Source organism: Oncorhynchus gorbuscha, linkage group LG03, assembly GCF_021184085.1.
Source record: "Oncorhynchus gorbuscha isolate QuinsamMale2020 ecotype Even-year linkage group LG03, OgorEven_v1.0, whole genome shotgun sequence".
Classification (NCBI taxonomy): Eukaryota; Metazoa; Chordata; class Actinopteri; order Salmoniformes; family Salmonidae; genus Oncorhynchus; species Oncorhynchus gorbuscha.
The window spans coordinates 89597932-89621759 of record NC_060175.1 but is presented as its reverse complement, the minus strand read 5'-3'; the positions used below and the strand labels follow the sequence as shown (position 1 = coordinate 89621759).

General features: G+C 40.8%; 1 protein-coding gene across 5 annotated transcripts in view; it reads left to right on the top strand.

Moving 5' to 3' along the window:
* The window catches only part of LOC124032170 (C4b-binding protein alpha chain-like), a 48583-nt gene that overhangs the window by 6767 nt on the left and 17988 nt on the right, over positions 1 to 23828 (top strand). For all 5 annotated transcript variants that reach the window (XM_046344336.1, XM_046344337.1, XM_046344338.1 and 2 more), the window contains exons 8-12: positions 2416 to 2604; positions 2825 to 2924; positions 3218 to 3291; positions 3394 to 3576; positions 4238 to 4411. In XM_046344336.1, coding sequence (XP_046200292.1) covers positions 2416 to 2604; positions 2825 to 2924; positions 3218 to 3291; positions 3394 to 3576; positions 4238 to 4411 — 720 coding nt within the window. The remainder of the gene's footprint in view (positions 1 to 2415; positions 2605 to 2824; positions 2925 to 3217; positions 3292 to 3393; positions 3577 to 4237; positions 4412 to 23828) is intronic.

The following is a 23828-nucleotide window of genomic DNA, read 5'->3' as shown; positions in this document are numbered from 1 at the left end:
ACCAATGTGTCAGCAAACTGTCTTTTTTTAAATGGAATTGACCTCTACTCATATAAACACATTGAGGTGTTTTTGATAAGAAAAGATGGTACATGTGTTAGTGTTCATGGTAGTTGTTGTTTTTCTCCATATGCATGCCTGTGCATCTCAACCTCTGGCATTTATTTTCCCTTTTTGCACTTTCTTTGTGATGGACTAGCTATTGGGTCCAACACCGTTCTACTCCTTGGACCACACTGGCTCATTAAAGCATTTAAGAGATCATAACAGTAAAGTGTTATGACAGACCGGACAAGAATAGTTAGTGGCCTAATTACAGTTGAAGTTGGAAGTTTACATACACTTAGGTTGGAGTCATTAAAACACGTTTTCAACCACTCCACAAATTTCTTGTTAACAAACTATAGTTTTGGCCAGTCGGTTAGGACATCTACTTTATGCATGACCCAATTCTTCCAACTATTGTTTTCAGGTTATTTCACTTATATTTCACTGTATCACAATCCCAGTGGGTCAGAACTTTACATGCACTAAGTTGCTGTGCCTATAAACAGCTTGGAAAATTCTAGAAGATTGTGTTGTGGCTTTAGAAGCTTTTGATAGGCTAATTGACATCATTTGAGTCAGTTGGAGGTGTACCTGTGGATGTATTTCAAGGCCTACCTTCAAACTCAGTGCCTCTGTGCGTGACATAATGGGAAAATCAAAAGAAATCAGCCACGACCTCAGGGGGGAAAAAGAAATGTAGGCCACAAGTCCGGTTCATCCTTGGGAGCAATTTCCAAACGCCTGAACGTACCACATTCATCTGTACAAACAATAGTACGCAAGTATAAACACCATGGGACCATGCAGCCCTCATACCGCTCAGGAAGGAGACGCGTTCTGTCTCATATAGATGATTGTACTTTGGTGCAAAACGTGCAAATCAATCCCAGAACAACAGCAAAGGACCTTGTGAAGATGCCAGAGGAAACGAGTACAAAAGTATCTATATCCACAGTAAAGAGTCCTATACTGACATAACCTAAAAGTCCGCTTTGCAAGGAAGAAGTCAGTGCTCCAAAACCACCATTAAAAAAAAGGGGACATGGGGACAAAGATTGTACTTTTTGGAGAAATGTCCTCTGGTCTGATGAAACAAAAATAGAACTGTTTGGCCATAATGACCATCGTTATGTTTGGAGGAAAAAGGGGGAGGCTTACAAGCCAAAGAACACCATCCTAACTGTGAAGAACGGGGGTGGCAGCATCATCTTGTGGGGGTGCATTGCTGCAGGAGGGACTGGTGAACTTCACAAAATAGATGGCATCACGAGGAGGAAAATTATGTAGATATGTTGATTCAACATCTCAAGACATCAGTCAGGAAGTTAAAGCTTGGTCGTAAATGGGTCTTCAATGGACAATAACCCCAAGCATACTTCCAAAGATGTGGCAAAATGGCTTAAGGACAACAAAGTCAAGGTGTTACAGTGGCCATCACAAAGCCCTGACCTCAATCCTATAGAAAATGTGTGGGCTGAACTGAAAAAGTGTGTGCGAGCAGAGACCTACAAACCTGACTCAGTTACAAAAGCTCTGTCAGGAGGATTGGGCCAATATTCACCCAACATAATTCACTCTCCTATTATCCTGATACTTCACATTCTTAAAATAAAGTGGTGATCCTATCACGGAATCCAATCCGGCTGCACGCGTGCGCCATCGTGCATAAATGCATTTTGCCCCCACCCCACATCAATCGTGATTCTGATGTGCAGGTTAAAATATATCGAAACAAACTCTGAACCAATTATATTCATTTGGGGACAGGTCAAAAAACATTAAATATTTATGGCAATTTAGATGGCTAGCTTGCACTTGCTAGCAAATTTGTCCTATTTAGCTAGCTTGCTGTTGCTAGCTAATTTGTCCTGGGATATAAACATTTAGTTATTTTACCTGAAATGCACAAGTTCCTCTACTCCGCCAATTAATCTACACATAACGATCAACCGACTCGTTTCTAGTCATTTCTCCTCCTTCCAGGCTTTTTTTCCCTTGACTTTATATTGTGATTGGCAACTTTAATACATTCTGTTCATTACCGCCACTGACCTCGTTCGTCTTTCAGTCACCCATGTGGGTATAACCAATGAGATGGCACATGTCATCTGCTTCTATAAACCAATGTGGAGATGGAAGATGCAGGATTTGCAGAGCGATCTGCGTCACAAATAGAACTGACTTCTGTTTTAGGCCTTGGCAACGCAGATGCTCGTTGGCGCGCGCATAATTATTGAATAATATAGATTTCTACATTTATTTTGCAGCGCATGTGACAAGCTTGTGTAGTCAGCCTGTAAGACTGTCTCCTGTATTTGTTCACCTTGGTCATTAACATGAACTACATTTTGTCTCCACCTCTTTCAGCTAAAAACTGTACCAAACCTATAGGAGGGCCAAACATGGTTTTGTCAGATGCCTTCATCACGCAAGAGACATTTGTAGATGGCGCAAATGTCACTTTTCAGTGTGCAATTGGATATGCCAGTACAGGATGGTCTCCGTCAGTCATCTGTACTGCTGGCGTGTGGAGTGAAGTGAAACTGAAATGCGAAAGTAATATACTCGTCATTTATTTTTGTTCTGAAAAGTTGTGCCATATTCTTGTAAATATTTCCAGTTTTTACTTACCCACTCAACTTGATATATTCATTGCCCATCCTTAAATCTAATTGAAATGCTAGCCTGGATTTCAGACCTGTTTGGTGCTAACATTCAACTCTTTCTCACTCTGTCATTTTGAAAGTCTGACTGGTTTTCTCTATGGTTGTTTCAGGGAAGTCGTGTGGCAGCCCAGGAGAAGTGACGAACGGCCAGTTTAATATCTCTGAGGGGGTCTTGTTTGGAGACCAGGTAGTTGCTACCTGTAATACTGGGTCAGTGCTTTCTTGAGTCTTAGATGTTATTAATTGTTTTTTATTTTTTAGAATTAACATGTCAACATTTTCACAAAGCTGTTCATTTGTTGGCCTAATTTAGTGATTTTTCCAAATAGGCCTTAATCAAACTTCCCCTCCCTAAAAGCTAAACAAAAAGTAATTCAATTTCAGGCGTATTATCTGTTATTACTATTTTGATCAGAGCTGTGAACAGTCTCTGTTTTAACCCTTACTGTCCTTAAAGCAAAGTTGTAAAGTGTCTCGTATTGTCTAATCTTTCTATATTTCAGCTATGTGCTTGTGGGCAGCGGTGTAAGGACCTGTATGGATGGAGGCTGGGATGGCAGAGTTCCTGTATGTGAAGGTTGGTAATCTGAAGGAGCATATCAAGTGCAAATATCATTAACAGTTCTGTGCATGTGCCTGAATCAACTCTTCATAACTGCTGTTGTGCTCTAATCTGCAGTGGTGAAGTGTGGAAAGCCCCCAAACATTGTCAACGGTGGGCCTGTTGTCTCACCTGATGATACGTATAACTATGGAAGTGTCGTGCCATATGACTGTGAGAAGAATTACACTCTGGTTGGAGCTAAATCCATAACCTGCAGTGAGAATGGAGAATTCCAGCCAGCTCCACCTGAGTGTAAAAGTATGTTGAAAGCTTCCCTTTTCCCCTGTTTTTATAAGTATGATTGTTAACAAAACAATAATGAACTGCTTACACCAGGGGTGTTAAACCCACACCATGGAGGGCCTAGTGTCTACTGGTTTCTCCTTTCAATTAAGATGAGCAGATGAGGGGGAGTTCCTTACTAACTAGTGACCTTAATTCATCAATCAAGTACAAGGGAGGAGAACCCGCAGACATTCAGCCCCCCATGGAATGAGTTTGACACAAGTTGCTTACCCTGTAAAATCTATTTGTTCTTCCACTTTTTTCCTCCACCACACAGTCATGATCAAGTTCCAGATGACCTCCTCTGAAAGATACATGTGTAAATATCACAGTATCTAGATTAATAAAATCAAACATTATCACAGATGTGCGTGAGACAGGCAAGCAGTCTAAAGCATGTTTAATGTGTAGGCCTAATCTAATAATCATGATGCAACATTAAGCTCAGAGGAAGTAGGTTTCAATAGAATCTACCCTATTTATTTGATAGATAATGATGCATTATTCATAAATGGGTGATTATAACAACATTGTTTATTGCTTCAAGTCGTCTAAAACCAATAAATAATATACTTTTGTCATGTTGTTCACCTCAAAACAGCAGCTAATGACACATGTTTGTTTACGTCTGCAGTGGTGTCATGTCCTAATCCTGTTGTTGAGAATGGTGTTCGGATTGACGGCCGTCCCCCCTATACGTACATGTCCTTTGTGAAGTATATGTGTAATGCTGGATATGAGATGGAGGGACAAGCCAGTCTGACCTGTGAAATAGAAGGCTGGTCAGCTCCTTACCCAACATGCAAAGGTAAGACTGATTTCACTGTTTATTTAACACACTTTAGCCTAATATTTTAGCTCAGATATTTTGCATCATTTGGTGTTTATGACGGAAATACCAATGTGTCAGCAAACTGTCTTTTTTTAAATGGAATTGACCTCTACTCATATAAACACATTGAGGTGTTTTTGATAAGAAAAGATGGTACATGTGTTAGTGTTCATGGTAGTTGTTGTTTTTCTCCATATGCATGCCTGTGCATCGCAAGCTCTGGTATTTATTTTCCCTTTTTGCACTTTCTTTGTGATGGACTAGCTATTGGGTCCAACACCGTTCTACTTCTTGGACCACACTGGCTCATTAAAGCATTTAAGAGATCATAACAGTAAAGTGTTATGACAGACCGGACAAGAATAGTTAGTGGCCTAATTACAGTTGAAGTTGGAAGTTTACATACACTTAGGTTGGAGTCATTAAAACACGTTTTCAACCACTCCACAAATTTCTTGTTAACAAACTATAGTTTTGGCCAGTCGGTTAGGACATATACTTTGTGCATGACCCTATTCTTCCAACTATTGTTTTCAGATTATTTCACTTATAATTCACTGTATCACAATCCCAGTGGGTCAGAACTTTACATGTGCTAAGTTTACTCTGCCATGTCAATTGGATGTGTACCTGTGGCTGTATTTCAAGGCCTACCTTCAAACTCAGTGCCTCTTTGCTTGACATCATGTGAAAATCAAAAGAAATCAGCCAAGACCTCAGAAAAAAAATGTAGACCACAAGTATGGTTCATCCTTGGGAGCAATTTCCAAACACCACGTTCATCTGTACAAACAATAGTAAGCAAGTATAAACACCATAGCCGCGCAGCCGTTATACCGCTCAGGAAGGAGACGCCTTCTGTCTCATATAGATTATTGTACAAATCAATCCCAGAACAACAGCAAAGGACCTTGTGAAGATTCCAGAGGAAACGAGTACAAGTATCTATATCCACAGTAATGAGTCCTATACTGACATAACCTAAAAGTCCGCTTTGCAAGGAAGAAGTCAGTGCTCCAAAACCACCATTAAAAAAAGGGGACATGGGGACAAAGATTGTATTTTTGGAGAAATGTCCTCTGGTCTGATGAAACAAAAATAGAACTGTTTGGCCATAATGACCATCGTTATGGAGGAGAAAGCTGAGGCTTGCAAGCTGAACACCATACCAACCGTGAAGCACGGGGGTGGCAGCATCATGTTGTGGGGGTGCTTGCTGCAGGAGGGACTGGTGAACTTCACAAAATAGATGGCAGCATGAGGAGGAAAATTGTGGATATATTGAAGCAACATCTCAAGATATCAGTCAAGAAGTTAAAGCTTGGTCGCAAATGGGTCTTCAATGGACAATAAACCCAAGCATACTTCCAAAGTTGTGGCAAAATGGTTTAAGGACAACAAAGTCAAGGTATTACAGTGGCCATCACAAAGCCCTGAACTCAATCCCATAGAAAATTTGTGGGCAGAACTGAAAAAGCATGTGCGAGCAAGGAGGCCTACAAACCTGACTAATTTACACCAGCTCTGTCAGGAGGAATGAACCAAAATTCACCCAACTTATTGTGGGAAGCTTGTGGAAGGCTGCCTGACTCATTTGACCCAAGTTAAACCATTTAAATGCAATGCTACCAAATACTAATTGAGTGTATATAAACTTTTGACCCACTGGGAATGTGATGAAAGAAATAATATCTGAAATACATAATTCACTCTCCTATTATCCGGACACTTCACATTCTTAAAATAAAGTGGTGATCCTAATAAAGTGGTGACCTAATAAAGTGGTGACCTATCACTTAATCCAATCCGGCTGCACGCATACGCGATCGTGCATAAATGCATTTTGACTTCTATTTTAGGCTTTGGCAACGCAGATGCTGGTTGGCGCGCGCATAATAATTGAATAATATAGATTTCTAACTTTATTTGCAGCGCATGCGACACAAGCGGTGGTCAGCCTGTATGACAGGAAATTTTTACTCTGATTTTAAATGTCAGAAATTGTGAACCTGAGTTTAAATGTATTTGGCTAAGGTATATGTTAACTTCTGACTTCAACTGTATATGTAATGTCTTTATAGCCCTTTTGACTACAACAAACCCCACTACTGTGGCTACTACAAAGATGTCCACAGTAAGAGCGTTTTGATAATGCTTGGCACAATCCTAATCTGTTTGTTTTTTTATATATATAAAAATCGCTTACTTTGTTTATTAGGTACCACCCAGTCACGAAAAGGATCGTTCCTATAGATAGTGAGTCACGTGGCTTGCTATATAAAGCAGGTATCGAGGCATTCGGTTACTGTTCGATTGAACATTTAGAATGGGTAAAACGAGTGACCAATGCGACTGAGCGTGGTATGATCGTCAGTGCCAGGTGCGCCGGATCCAGTATCTAAGAAACGGTAGCCGGGCTTCTCCCGCACTAGGCTTTTCACGCACAACAGTGTCTAGGGTTTATCAAGAATGGTGCTACGTGCAAAAAAACATCCAGTCTGAGGCTTTTGAATGACATTAACACCAAGTTAATGTCAGTCTCTAGCTGAGGTAAAGAATCGTCATTTGTTCTGTGTGGTATACACAGCCTAGTATGCTCACTAAATTCCCCTAGTTTTTTGTCTAAACTTCCATTGACACTTGAATTATACATTCAAATGTAATCTGGACGGCATCCAGTGTTAGTTTATGGTGTATTTTCTCCAGACTCTCCTTCACCTGAAACAAAGGATTGATTGTGATCTGAATATATGTAACAATGTACCTGTCAAGTGGTCATGGAGAAAATCTTAACCCATATCAAATGCATGAAGTAATCCTCACTCTGTCCTCACAAACAGCTGAATCCTACCTTGAGCTATGTGAGCTCATGGCCTCAAACACGGAAATAAAGTGTTGAATTGTAACACTAGTTTCTTCACCAGCATGCCAAGCCACTAACACCACCTCATTCTTTCACTACATTATTTGATTTGTTTTATCCAACATCCATATTCTGTATTAGTAATTGTTAAATCTGTGTGTTCTCTGTCCCTTTTATGTAACCGATCGTGTACCTGACGCCACTCATACAACCCCAGACACCAACAGTAAGCGATCACCCAGTTGCTATTCATCTTTTTGTTGTAGCTATATCATTTTCTCTTTGATTCCAAGTCGTATTTTGGTGATTTCAGCTTCACTGCAAATTCATGTCACCTTCCTTCTGTTTGTTTATTGACAGACAATGCTGGGAAAATAGTAGGCAGTGTTGGTGTACTTGGTAAGTTTCAGCAGATTCTTTTAAAGTTATAAAACATTTTTTTTATGACGAGCAATGTGGATAACAATATCAGTCAAGGAAGAGACTATAGTCTATTACAGTCCAACATCAGAGGTCCCAGACGTGCTTAATGGGATTGAGATCCTGGCTCTTTGCTGTCTGTGGCAGAACACTGACATTCCTGGATTGCAGGAAATCACGCACAGAACGAGCAGTATAGCTGGTGGTTACTGGCCCAACGCTCTTAACTGCTAGTCTACTTGCCGGGGAAGTCGCTCAGGTGGTGAGCATTGGGCAAAGCTGGTGGTTTTGTGAGGGCTTGGCTACTTGGTCATCTAGAAATAGTCATGATTAATAGAGTTTTTGTGTTACAGCTCTCGGTGGCTACTCAGGAAATGTGGCCACTAAAAACTCCGACAGCGTTTATGAGCATACATTTTGATTTAATTTGAGATAATAAGGAAAGATGGGTGATTGAGAATTAATTAGAATAATGCAAAATGTTTAGTTGGAATGGTGAGCATGACTTTTTGAACCTTGAACTGAAACATAATGATCTCAAACTTGGCTTCAAGCTGACATGTTGTGGCAGCTGTTCAGTGATATGTGTCAAAGTCCATAAGATTTATCCAGTTTGTGCTCCACAGGTCCACGTTGGTTTTATATAAAATAAAAAAAAGCTGGGCAGATGGTTATTATCAGTGTATAAAGAAATGTATTTTTGGGGTGTCTTCTTTTTCAGTGCCAAGTCTTCTACTTTACCTCAGTCTCCTCCTGCTTCATTGAGAAGGAAGGAGTCACAGTAAAATGGCTGCTGTGATGTCCCCTGAATCTACCACCCTCCCAAACACCGGGAATGGTTCATATACTTTAAAAGGAATCTCTATTACACGATGATTAGAAACCTCCTGATGAAGAATGTATTGGTTCACTTCTATTTGAAAGCTTGTGCTTAAGGAGTGGCCTAACTTGATTACTTGTATGTTTCCAGTGTACTTCACAAATCACTCCTAGTCTGATCCTGATTTAACTCATTGCAACATTCTCATGTTAAAATTCACCCATATGTAGGGTCTCTGATTTTCTGGGTGAACGTGCCTCACAAAGCCAATTTTGCCACTTCTGGGGGGAGGGGGAATTGAAGGAAATCATATCTGTTAAGATAAACAAAACATTTGTAATTTAGTTGAGCAACTTACAGTAGTGAGTGCATACATTTTAATACAAGACCCACAAGGTCTTTATATGGAAGTCATACCACCAAAGGCCACCACTGGTTTGATAGACCAGAACATCTGGTTCAATGAGAATCAATGGGCTTTCACCAAGTTTCGCTCTAGTCATTGATTTGTGTTATTGTGACGTGAATCTGAAAAGCTTGGATTTATGAGGATAACTCTTGGAACACCGGCGACAATGAATGCTAAAGGAATTGCTGCTTTATACTTATTTTTTAAAGTGCTAGTTCTTTGAGGGATCAAGGACTCTTGCTCATGATCCAGCTTTGGAGTCTTTATTTGCACTATTATTTTGCAGTTCTACTGTAGATAAGCCAATTAAATATCTATTTTGTAAATAAGTTTGAATGAAAATGTTGCAAGAGTCTCTTCCAACAGGCCCACTGGATCATGGTGTTCTATAGGAAACCTGTAGCTCTCTGTAATATCAGGCTCAGCTTAGTGCATATTGAATGTTCAACGTGCTCTGGATTCTTCACTATGTCAAGGGTAAATACCAAACATTCTGCAGTTGTAGCCTTTATTTCTTTCTATTATCTTGACATTTCCCACTGCCCTTTTTATTCCATTGCTCTTTTACATGCTGTCCTAGTGAAAGTAACACATTTAATATGTTGTGTGAGCACTAATAGCACTTGTTTTTCATAACACTAGGGGTTGCTTCATATATGAAACCAGGTTCTTATTTAGTAGGGCAAGTTTAGAATGTTGCAAATAAAAGTATAATCAATATTGGAGTTCAGTGTCTATTGTATAGTCCATTTGAGTGAGCTTTATTCTGATGTACGTTACTAAGTAAGCATATCGGTGTTAAATATAACCAAACAATACAATTTATCCTTTTTCCATAAATGTCATCTTTCATTTGATCTTTGAAACTACAATATCCAACAGAGGAGCACAGAATTAACAAAATGAAGTATTAATGTGTGTTTGAAGTATTCTGTGGATCTCACCTCTGTCCCTATATGCTGTACTTTTCTCTTTGGTTTCAGTCTGTGTCTGGAACCTGTTCAATTATCAGTGTGGAACCACATTAAACTAGTATGTTGTGGGCAGCCAGTTATGAAACATGTTTGTTTGCACTTGTTTGATTAAAATGAACTTAATGTACCAATCAATTAAACCTCCTGTCAGGACCCGGTTACGACAGACACAGCAGTACTTGAGACGGTGTATTTAATGAAGTAAAAAGTGAAGTTCTTCAGGAAAACATGTAACTCCACAACCTCAAAAGGAATCCTACAAGAACAAAGGTAATCCTCCAAGACAAAAAAGGTAAATCCACAAGGTGGAAGGTGAAGCACAAAAATCCTCGAAAGATACTCAAAAAAAACAAACAAACAAGAACAAAAAACAGAATTCCACCAGAGTCCACCGGGATCAACAAGAGTTCTCAGAGTACTAGGGCTGGGTGCTAACATACAAACACAAAGCAAAGGACTGAGGAAAACAAAGGGTTTAAATACAATCAGGGGAAACGAGGCACAGGTGCAAATAATAATGGGGATCAAGGGAAAACAAAAGGTCAAAAGGCACAATGGGGGCATCTAGTGACCAAAAACCGGAACAACCCTGGCCAAATCCTGACACCTCCATCTTTCTCCATGGGTTAATATTGGTACATTTTTAATTTAGCAGTGTTCTCATCCAGATTGACTTATCGCACTATTCAATCCGTAGCGCTGAAAATCCGCTTAATAGTGCAATTGACAATTAAAGGCAATGTTCCGGCGGTTGTGGAGACAGCATTCACGCAAACACTGCATATGTCAGCTAAATTGCAAATTACCTTTACATTTTAACACAGATCTTCTGTGATATGGATTGAATCCAGCCCTTACAGTGAGCTAGAGGGGACAACAACTTCTCAGTCATAAGGGCCAAGAGATCAAAGGTGGCTCAAGGTTTAGGTATAGCACCATGGTCTTGTAGTGCATGCACGCTTTGACTGAAAGCCAGTGGAGGAACTGTGCGAAGGAGCAGGGTGACATGGGAGAACTTTGGAAGGTTGATCACGAGGTGGGCTCCATCTTGAAGTAGTCAACATCTTTGTATCTGTCCGATTATGGCGTTCTGGATAAATTGCAGGGGATATCTCTCCCATTATGGCATCTGTGAGAGCATAGGCAGCGCCACTGAGACCATCTCCATTTTGAAGTAGTCAGTTTTCTTCTACACCTATGATTTGGTAAACTAACTTAAAGGGTGCATACTGCCACCTGAAGTGTGTTGTTTGAGCAGGTACAAAGCCAAGGTTTGTGATTTACTGCCACCTGCAGTTGTGGAATGTTCACACACGTATAATTATTTGGATGATCCATAGAGATTGATAGATGCCTCTAGTGGCCAAAAGGCAGTTTTAGCATGGGCAGTGCTATTAAGTGCTTCCCCTATTTGTATGTAGTCAACTGGGTGGTACTTCCAACATTATTGGCTGTTCCATCCCGGTAATCCTGTTGTAGTCATGCACAACCGGGTCATCGGGAGGGATCAGCTAATCATGACAAATTGACTACTTCGGAATGAAGGTTCTTCCCGTGTGCTTACAGACACCATAATGGGAACTATATAGGGATGCTTTCTCTAGCATTCTCTATGGGCTGATCCCTCCCGGTGACCTGGATGGAATTATGTGATCCTTCCTTAACCCATAGGAAGTCCTTCCCAGTTGACTAGTTCAAAATGGTGAAAGTCCTCTAACGCTGCCCATGCAAATGTAACAGTATAGCTTCCGTCCCTCTCCTCGCCCCTACCTGGGCTCGAACCAGGGACCCTCTGCACACATCAACAACAGTCACCCTCAAAGCATTGTTACCCATCGCTCCACAAAAGCCATGGCCCTTGCAGAGCAAGGGGAACAACTACTTCAAGGTCTCAGAGCGAGTTATGTCACCAATTGAAACGCTATTAGCGCGCACCCCGCAAACTAGCTAGCCATTTCACATCGGTTACACAAAATCTGGCTTTTGGGCAATAGAGTTCTCTCTGTCTCTATACATAATACTGAACTAGCATCCATTGTTAATGTTACAGTAGGCTGTGTTTGGGTCTTGGCAGTCCTTGGTTCTTTAACTGATATTTACACATCTCAGATTGGTCTGTTATCTTGCCAAACCTGGAACTGCTTTGGGAATAATGTTTTATTATTTAGCTGAAGGGAAGGAAACATGGTCATACATCATGGAAATACAGTATATGCGACGAGACATTTTTTGCTTGCAACATATAGGCAGTAGAGTACAGTAGGCTAGTAGAGGTTTCACAAGGAAAAAACACTTCCAAAGTAAGGCCGGGATTCAATCTCATCGGCTGTTGCAGGAATTAAATTCCTCTGTTTTAATAACCAATTAAAATGAATCACTCTGTCAATTCATAAGGGGTTGTGAGACCCTTATTGGTATACATGGACAGAGACCAGCCTTTGAAATCAACCAGCTGCATTTATTCTCGAGAGTACTGCTCATTATACATTTTACCACAGGTTATAAACTGAAAATGACGTCAGCGTTTTCTAAGTGTTCCGTCTCTTCTTGACACTGGTAGAAAGGCTCTACAGTTCTCATGCCTTCCCACCTCGCCTAGAGCCAAGGTCAGCCTGTGGAGATAAGCATTCTAGCCAGTCTGGCGATATAGTTCATTCATTTCTACCAAGGAACAGACAGTCATTGTTCTAATTCTTGATTATATTTACACACATTATATTCAGTACTAGGATTAAAAATAAAATTCCTACATATACAGTAACATAATAGTATTCTGATTAGTACATATACAGTAACATAATAGTATTCTGATTAGTCAGTCCTGATTACATAATTAGTCATCATTGATAAAAATTCCCTTAACGTCAGCCCTTTTCAGTTATGCACCCTAACTGCAAAACCACGGCTATGCAATGTAACCTCGGTCACAGAGATCGCATTACAAACGCTGCAGATGTCAATCAATCGGAATTGACCTTTAAAGGGATAATCCACTTCAGAAATGTAATTTATATAACTCTGGTCAACGTGGCGATAGTATATGTTATGGGTGGGTAAAATTACAGTTTTCCCCATGATTTAAACCAATCAAAACTTGTGTACTATCCAGTAGTGATGGGTCATTCATGAACAAATAGCTCTTTTTGAACAGATCTTTTTGTTGAAGGTCGGGAACAGAATCACATTGGTGAAAGAGCCTTTCATTTAGTTCCCTGATTTGCATACTGCTACTACTGCAGTTTGAGCTGAAAACAATGTTGTTCTGCAGAAAAGTTACAAAATAATTATCTAAAGAAGGTGAATCCTCACTGCAGAAACAATCAATTGTGGGGGGAGCACCTCAATCTGGTCCACGCTGATTCTTTTGACAATTTGGCAAGGTAATGTATTTGAACTCGCATTTCACGATCTGACGCTGCAGATTTGTTATTTTTTTCATGGTTCTAGGTAAATTCAGAAGCATTTTGAACGACGAATCGTTTGGGAGACAAATGATCCGGCTCTTTTGTGTCAACGGAGCCAAATGAGCCAGCTCTCAGAAAGATTCCAAATGCCCATAACTACTATCCAGGTACCATCTCTGCTAATCACGTCTGCCAATCAAGTTCTCCGTATCTAGGTACTAAACACCACTGGTGTTTACTATTACTCCCAAATTAGAATGCAGCAACTGTAACATATCTAGCTTGCTAGGTGGCTAGTTACTATACAACAAGAATACAATATTTTGTATCAAGTCTGCCAGAAGATTGCCCAAATGTGCTGAATTGGTCAATTGATATATACTTGAAAATGTAACTATAGAGAACAAACAAAAATGCTATGGCAATAAAAAATATATGTTTACACACCCCCAGGAAAGTCATAAATGATGGATCATTAGCTTTCACACATCTCGATGGCCGGGAGGGGTGTGTGTGGAGCCAGAGACAGCCGTGGGGTCAAACTGTAGACCCCAGTTCCTACATTTGAACATAAAAATTGATTTGATCAAACAAAACTATTCTACATTTTATCTCTGGGACCCTCAGGATGACAAATCAGAGCAAGATTACTGAATGTACACAACCGTTCGAAAGTTTGGGGTCACTTAGAAATGTCCTTGTTTTTGAAAGAAAATCACATTTTTTTGTCCATTAAAATAACATAAAATTGATCAGAAATACAGTGTAGACATTGTTAATGTTGTAAATGACTATTGTAGCTGGAAATGGCAGCTTTTTTTAATGGAATGTTTACATAGGCGTACAGAAGGCCATTATCAGCAACTATCACTCCTGTGTTCCAATGGCATGTTGTGTTAGCTAATCCAAGTTGATCATTTTAAAAAGGCTAATTGATCATTACAAAACCATTTTGCAATTCTGTTAGCACAGCTGAAAATTGTTGTGCTGATTAAAGAAGCAAATAAACTGGCCCTCTTTAGTCTAGTTGAATATCTGTAGCATCAGCATTTGTGGGTTCGATTACAGGCTCAAAATGGCTAGAAACAAAGACCTTTGTTCTGAAACTGGTCAGTATATTCTTGTTCTGAGAAATGAAGGCTATTCCATGCTAGAAATTGCCAAGAAACTGAAGATCTCGTACAACGCTGTGTACTACTCCTTCCATAGAACAGCGCAAACTGGCTCTAACCAGAATAGAAAGAGGAGTGGGAGGCCCCGGTGCACAACTGAGCAAGAGGATAAGTACATTAGAGTGTCTAGTTTGAGAAAGAGACACCTCACAAGTCCTCAACTGGCAGCTTCAGTAAATAGTACCCGCAAAACACCAGTCTCAAAGTCAACAGTGAAGAGGCGACACAGGTATGCTGGCCTTCCAGGCAGAGTTGCACGTTGAGACTGGTGTTTTGCGGGAACTATTTATTTATTTATTATTATTTAAAAAAATACCCCCCCTTTTTCTCCCCAATTTCAAGGTATCCAATTGTTAGTAGTTACTGTCTTGTCTCGTTGCTACAACTTCCGTACAGGCTCGGGAGAGACGAAGGTCGAGAGCCATGCGTCCTCCGAAACACAACCCAACCAAGCCACACTGCTTCTTAACAGAGCGCATCCAACCCGGAAGCCAGCAGCACCAATGTTTCGGAGGAAAGACTGTGCACCTGGAAACCTGGTCAGCGCGCACTGCGCCTTGCCCGCCACAGGAGTCGCTAGAGCGCGATGAGACAAGGATACCCCTATTGGCCAAACCCTCCCTAACCCAGACGACGCTAGCCAATTGTGCGTCACCCCATGCACCTCCCGGTCGCGGGTACTATTTAATGAAGCTGCCAGTTGAAGGCTTGTGAGACATGTCAAAGACTAAATTCAATGTAGATTTAGTTTAACAGGTGACAAAGAGATTACTTTACAATTGTAACATGCAGTGGGGAGAATTCTATTGTCCCTGTTAGTAGCCCAGGCTTTTGCCATAGACGGTAGAGATCTCGTCCACACAAGGCAATTGTCTCTCTCTATATCGGTCAGTTACATTGGTGACCAGGGTGGGTGGGATCCTTTCGATATGCCTATGGGGCCTGGTCACACAAATGCTCCTAGAATGAAGGGGGAATACTGAAGTATGCATTGATGACAGTTCTACATCAGAGGCCCAGGTTTTTGGCATATATTTAAACCTCTTGTTTCTGGACTGCAACATTGTAAGATTGTGCTCTTCACGGCAGTTGATATACACTGAGTGTACAAAACATTATGAACACCTGCTCTTTCCATTACATAGACTGACCAGGTTAATCCAGGTGAAATCTATAATATCTTATTGATGGCACTTGTTAAATCCACTACAATCAGTGTAGATGAAGGGGAGAAGAGAGGTTAAAGAAGGAATTTTTAGACAATTGAGACGTGCCATTCAGAGGGTGAATGGGCAAGACAAAAGATGTGCCTTTGAACGGGGTCTAATAGTAGGTGCCAGGCGCACTGGTTTTGTGAAGAACTGCAACACTGATGCTGTTCTGAGGACGGTGTGGGCACCGTCAACTTCTAGAAGTTTAGTAGGAATGTTTATCTTTTAACCACATAAATATACTCAGTCACTGAACATCTAGCATTTGAAACTATAACATTAATTTACCCAGCTGCTTTTTCTATAATCCTATAGGCTCGTTATCATATATTCCAATGCATTCAACATTATGCAAGCCCACCAAACTGGTTATCTTATTGCAGAGCCCATTGTACAACTGTTTTTAGAGAAGATTGTATTGCATGCCAAATGTTTTGGCTAAAATGCATATGCAGATGTTGTTTTTAAACCTCTTCTAGCATACATGACAAACAGATCTTTCTTAATAAATAAAATAATAATCACCTTTATTTAACTAGGCATGTCAGTTAAGAACAGATTGTTATTTACAATGACGTCCTTCCCCTTCCAAACACAGAAGACGCTGGACTTTTCCCACATTTTGTTTCGTTACAGCCTTATTCAAAAATAGATTCAGTTAAAAGAAATCCTTGTCAGTCTACACACAATACCCCATAATGACAAAGCGAAAACAGGTTTTTAAAATGTTTGCAAATGTATAAAAAAAGCATACCTTATTTAAATAAGTATTCAGATCCTTTGCTATGAGACACGAAACTGAGCTCAGGCCATCCTGTTTCCATTGATCATCCTTGAGATGTTTCTACAACTTGATTGGAGTCCACCTGTGGTAAATTCAATTGATTGGACATGATTTGGAAAGCCACACACCTGTTTATATAAGGTCCCACAGTTGACAGTGCATGTTAGAGCCATGCGGTTGTAGGAATTTTCCATAGAGCTGCGAGATAGGATTGTGTCGAGGCACAGATCTGTGGAAGTGTACCAAAACATTTCTGTGTCATTGAAAGTCCCCAAGAACAGTGTCCTCCATCATTCTTAAATGGAAGAAGTTTGGAACCACCTAGAGCAGTCCGCCTGGCCAACTCAGCAATCGGGGGAGAAGGGCCTTGGTCAGCAAAGTGACTAAGAACCCAATGGTCTCTCTGACAGAGCGTTGTTGTTAACCCTAACCCAGCACTCCACCAATCAGACCTTTATGGTAGCGTGGCCAGACGGAAGCCACTCCTCAGTAAAAGGCACATGACAGCCCGCTTGGAGTTTGCCAAAAGGAACCTAAAGGACTTTTTGCCAAGCGTCACATCTAGAGGAAACCTGGCACCATCTCTACGGTGAAGTATCGTGCTGCCAGCATCATGCTGCGGGGGATGTTTTTCAGGGAAAAAGATGAACGGAGCAAAGTACAGAGCGATCCTTGATGAAAACCTGCTCCAGAGTGCTCAGGACCTCAGACTGTGGCGAAGGTTCACCTTCCAACAGAACAATGACCCTAAGGACAGAGCCAAGACAATACAGGAGTGACTTCGGGACAAATCTGTTTGTCCTTGAGTGGCCCAGCCAGACCTTGATCGAACATCTCTGTAGAGACCTGAAAATAGCTGTGCAGCGACACTCCCCATCCTGACAGAGCTTGAGAGGATCTGAAGAGAAGAATGGGAGAAACTCCTCAAATACAGGTGTGCCAAGCTTGTAGCCTTATACCCAAGAAGACTCAATTGAAAAAAAATATGTTTTATTTATTTTCAATGATGGCCTGGGAACAGTGGGCTAACTGCCTGTTCAGGGGCAGAACGACAGATTTGTACCTTGTCAGCTCGGGGGTTTGAACTCGCAACCTTCCGGTTACTAGTCCAACGCTCTAACCACTAGGCTACCCTGCCGCCCCTAACCACAAGGCTGTAATCGCTGCCAAATGTGCTTCAACAAAGTACTTAGTAAAGGGTCTGAATTTAAAAAATAATATTTAACTAGGAACAAATTTGTATTTACAATGACAGCCTAGCAACAGTGGGTTAAGTGCCTTGTTCAGGGGCAGAACGACAGATTTTTACCTTGTAAGCTCAGGGATTCGATCTAGCAACCTTCCGGCTACCTGCCTCGAATACTTATGTAAATGTGATATTTCCGCAAAAAAATCTAAAAACCGTTTTTTTGCTTTGTCATTATGGAGTATTGTGTGTAGCTTGATGAGAAAAAAATATTTAAGCAATTTTTAGAATAAGACTAACGTAACACAATGTCGAAATAGTTAAGGGATCTGAATACTTTTCGAATGCACTGTATATATTAAAAAAGTATTTGATAAAAAATGTTAGCCCATGCAAACACATTGAATAACAGATTCACTACATGGAACAAGAGAGTCCACCCCCCAAAAAGATTTTTTTTAAAGAAGTTTGTTCTAAAGTTATCTTATCTGAGAGAACAGTAGATGCAGTGGTTGGTGCATTTAGTTCTTTGAAGAAGTCTCTCCCTTCGTACATATATTTGGGTTATGTGAGGTTATGTTGGATTAGAGACATCAGTAAATGTTACTCGCCAACAGGATCCTGACACGTTGCATGTTAAAGGTGGACTTTGTATCATTTATTGCATTTGTTATAAACCGCACAGCGCAAATAAAGAAATCTTAAAGAAAATAGGCATCTTTGTAAGTGCGGCTGAAAGTTTTTTGGGACTGTGTAGGGATGTGATTTGGATTATCACTGAATGAGTAGGGTGGGGCCTTTTGGGACTTATTTTATTTTTGTATCGTATAAAATGGTGGTTTTCCCCAACCCGTTTCCCGCAATGGATATTCAACTTTTTTTTGTTCAATAGCTGTACAGTAGGTGGCAGCAATAAACCAATGGGTGCAGTCTGCCATAAAACCTTAAAGAAGAAGGAGCCACCGGTCGGAAATGGCAGCGAGCAGTGCAGATGTAATTTGGAAAAAGTTGGTGAAGTAACAGCTGTGTTGAAATTCCAACAATATGGGTGTCATTTCTGATGGTATGGAGCGGGAGGATGAGGGTCAAGGACCGGAAGGGTTGGAATAGGCTCCCGAGTGGTGCAGCAGTCAAAGACACTGTATCTCAGTGCAAGAGGCATCACTACAGTCCCTGGTTCAAATCCAGGTTGTATCACATCTGGCTGAGTCCCATAGGGCGGTGCACAATTGGCTCAGCGCTGCTGGGGTAGGCTGTCATTGTAAATAAGAATTTGTTCTTAACTGACTTTCCTAGTTATATAAAAACAAATATTAAGACAGGTAGAAGAGAGATCATAGTAAAATAAAAGCATGAAGGTAGGAAGCAAGAGTAATGATGTGTTGGAGTGAAAAGTAGTGATAGTGTTTAATGAGACCACAGGGCCTCACTTACACCCTATCTGACTAACTAATGCTGTAGATGAAGTGAAATTAGCTTGGTAAATTGGAAATGGTATATTGTTAACATTTTGTGGTTGCCAGGCTCAGCAAGAGAAGATTCTGTCAATGGAAAAGCTTAATGGGAAGAAGATTAAAAGCCATGTCCCTGGTGCTTATGCTAGACTGAGGTACCATTATATGTCCATAGATGATATTTATGAAAAAAAATGGAGAAAGCGTGATTCAGGCCAAAATGTTAGTCTGTAGGAAAGAAGGTCAAAGAAATGAAAGCCTATCAGTGCTGCTGAGGTTTAAGAAGGTTATGCCTGGGAAAGTACATATAGGATTCCTTAAATTCAATGTCAGATCATTTGTCCCATCCCCATTAAGGTGTTATAAATGCAAAATAATGGGACATGTAGCTGTTCAATGTAAAGGAAGTAAAAGCTGTGCCAGGTTTGGAAGGGAACGTGGTTACGGTGATTGTGGTAGCAATGTGAAGGTTAAGCGTTGTAATTATGGGGGTGGAACATAGTGCAGCATTTGGTGGATGCCAGATGCAGAGAGGCTCAGGGATCTAGAATTAGTCATGATATATCGTAAGCAGTTGCTGTAAGACTACAGTGTGGACTGCACTGTTTACTGGTTAAGGGCTTGCAGGTAGCCTAGTGGTTAGAGTGTTGGACTAGTAACTGGAAAGTTGCAAGATCAAATCCCTGAGCTGACAAGGTAAAAATATGTCCTTCTGCCCCAGTTAACCCATTGTTCCTAGGCATCATTGAAAATAAGAATTTGTTCTTAACTGACTTGCCTAGTGAAATAAAGATAACATTTAACAGTAAGGTTACACTTGTTGTATTTGGCGCATGTGACAAAGTTTGATTTAGATTAATTTTTGAATATATATTTTTTACATTATGAGCTTCCATGGCTGCTCCTGTTGTAAGTGGACCTAATGTTGAGACTGGTGTTTCTGCTGGTCCTGGCATGGTTTGGAGACCTGTTCAGAAATCTTGTGCTCATGAACGTGCAGCGTCAAAGGACACTTTGATAATGAATAAAGTTGACTAGCTTTTATTGGTAAGGTTATCAATACAACTCTGTTGTGGAAAGCAGAAATTCCAGCTTGAAGGTTATTGTTGAGACGACAAAATAGATATTCGGGGTAACAGATGTTTACCGTTGAAATGGTTGTTGACATGCTGAACAATTCTAAGCGGGGAGTGTTTCAGCATGATATATATATATACACACAGTTGAATGGGGTATGGGTGTTGGGGAGGTGGAGGTTTTTTTTGTGGGAGGGGGTAGAAGTTGATAGGGATTTAATTGGTTTTCGATTTTATTTTCATGGTAGTACAGAATTGGGCAGATCATGATTGATCGTACATTCCAGCCCAGTAGGTGGCGGCATGCACTTAAACGATTGTCGATTGTTTGCGGACCGCCATGATAGCATAGAAGAAGAAGCCAGAACAGTGAGTTACTATAAATATTCGACGGAGCAGCTTTTTGAAGAAAGTGGACAGACCATTTGAACAATAAGGTAAGACTTCCAAATACCATAGATGATCATTGTTGGAAATTAGAGAAAGTGCTAGCTAGCAATGGACACTAACACGGTAGCAAGCTGATCCAGCTACAATATCCGAGTGTTTCCTCAAACTAGACATCAATGGAGTTGATCAAATACGACTAGTCAGAGAGCGAAAACGCTCTGCATTTACAAATGGACATTGACAACGCTCTGAATTTACGAACGCCCAGAGCGCACTCTGGCACTCCGGAGTGAATTTACAAACACAATACCGCTTTCGCTCTGTCTATAGGCTTTTCCCAACGAACCATGGCAAGGCGGAGTTTGTGCCTACAATACGCCATTGCTGTTCTCTTTTGGACATAACATGTCACACCCCTTGTGCCATATTGCTTAACCATTTTCAATAAAATCACGAAAATACAAAATAACAAAGCTAGGTAACGCAGTAGATACATACTATTTGACTACGGTTTTGCTAGCCTGGCTAATTAGTTAGATGTTGTACCGTTAGCATCACGGTGGAGTTGGGTTGCGAATACTTTGGGCGGTGTAGCTACCTGTGTATAGGCTGGACACATTCCATTTGTAACGCTTTTATAAAAATATATTTAATTGCATGCGTCGTGGAACACAGTTAATTAAGTAATATTACTATATGTCCCAGCTGCTTGCCGTAATTCTATAGTAAATCGCGAAAAATATATGCCCAATTTTAGTGCATTTTACACCCTGCCAGCTCATTAGTTCTATTGGACTCGCCTTCCGAATGTTCTATTCCCAGCCGATTGTTTTGTGTCACAATGCCTGCCTCGCTATTGTTGGCATTTAGACCTTTCTGCTTTCCTCGGCTACCTTATTATTGACAGGTGTAGTCTATTTTGTGTGCAATTATTGTTATTCAATTATTGAGCCAACGAGCGTCTGCGTTGCCAAGGGCTAAAATATAAGTAATTCCTATTTCTGACGCTTATCGCGGTGCAAGTCCTGCCTTTCCCATCTCCTCATTGGTTTATAGAAGCAGGTGCCCACGTGCCATCTCCTCATTGGTTATACCCACATGGGTGATTGAAAGACTAACTGTTTTGCCGTTGTAGTGGTAATGCTATGAAAGTTTAGATGCCAATTACCATGTAACGTAAACTCGTACATCGCCTTGGTCCGTACAATTGCCCTTATTTTAGCGCCCCAAAAACGTAATACTTCCAGATCAACTGTAATGTCAATACCATTGTAAAGCACAATTTCTCCCCTTTCCAACAGATTCAATTACATGACCTAAACGCTGCCCGTTTCTGCATAATTCAAGCAGGCAATGAGCCGCGTCTGGTCTTTTAGAAAATGGCAGGTGGGGAAGCGTAACTAATGCGTGATAGTGAAAAGGAGAGATGTTGTGTGGGAAAATTGCTTTTTTTCACTTGATCTGTCCAACTCGTCACCTAATCGCCTCTAAATGTAAATAAAACACTAAAGTTTATATAATGTGTGAATGCATACCTATTAAGGTTTTTGTCGAATTTGAATCAGTTTTTAGTGCGGTGCTAAAGTGATCTTAGAAGTAAACAGCGGCTTTGGGAATGATGATCACATGCAGTGATGACACAATTACTGTGCTACACCTGGTGGATGGAGATCGTAAGACAGAAATAGTTGCTTTATGTGTGCTGTACGTTACGACATGACACGTCACGATGTAACGGAGGGTCAGTTCTTTTCAACTTTTCTCCAATACTATAGTGCCATTACCATGTTGATCAACTCTTGAGTAGAAACCTAGTTTACACCCCAGATTTTGACGTCAACACAGTGGCTTCAGTCCCATTAGTTTTCTTTGTAGCCTCGTTTGAATGTTGCGGTTGTGCACATTTGTACGAAGGGGGTGAGTTTACGTTAAGTTCAAAGATGAAAAAGCCTGGAAGGAGGAGAGGACTAGAAATGATTCGGTTGACCGTTTTATGTGTGGATTAATTGTCAGAGTAAAGGACCTTGTGAATTTCAGGTAAAATAACAATTCAATGTTTATCCCAGGACAAATGAGCTAGCAACAGCAAGCTAGCTAAATAGGACAAATTAGTTGCCTGTGCAAGCTAGCTAACTAAATTGCCATACATGTTTAATGCCTTTTGACCTGTCCCCAAATTTAATGTAATTGGTTGAATTTTTGATATTTTAACCTGCTTGTCATGATCACATTTGTTGTGGGGGGACAAAATACATTTATGCACGATGGCGCACGCACGCATCCAGTTTGGGTTCCATGTCACATTATTAGCGATGGCTGGCACATAGCCATCAAATTCAAAATGTTTCTGCTCCATGGTTAATGATTTTCTTCTTCAGAAAACGGTGTATACCCTAAACAAAACATATGTCCCTGTCCTCTTTTTCAATATGTGACCGATTTTTAAACAGCCAGAACAGTCATTGTTCAGCGTTCTTTGGCCGTTTTTCATTCTTAGGTGAATTTGGACTTGTTCCATTGTCCAGCCTACTCGTGAGTGCATACTGGCCGAGAAGTGGGGTTGATTCGACCATTCTGACCTCACGTCGGTTAAGCACCCAAGCTAACTGGCAAAAGTTGGCTAGCTTGCTAGCTACTTCCAGACACCGAGAGAACACTGCACACTGACAATTTTACTCGCACTAGCAGAGCTGATTAGACTGTTCATGTTATCTAGAGCGTTGTAACTGTACTGCTGGCAACTATTTTAATTAAGTATTTTTGCCAACGTTTGCTCACATTCAACTGGTGTTGCGCATTCTTGTGCTTTGGCAGACTCAGACGAGAGTTATCTGAAATGGTAGTAGATACCAGAGTAAATTTACGAACGCACCCAAAGAGAGGGGCCCAACTCAGCGGAGAATCTGTCTCCCTCCAGCAGGTGGTGATTATTCGCTCACCAAAAAATGACTTTTTGTATGGAGTGTTGAATCTGGTCAACAAACATTTATGGCTTATTTGCGACGCCCTCCTTTCGGAAAAGCTGACCACGACTCCATTTTGTTGATCCCTGCCTACAGACAGAAACTAAAACAAGAGGCTCCCACGCTGAGGTCTGTCCAACGCTGGTCCGACCAAGCTGACTCCACACTCCAAGACTGCTTCCATCACGTGGACTGGGATATGTTTCGTATTGCGTCAGATAACAATATTGACGAATACGCTGATTCGGTGTGAGAGTTCATTAGAAC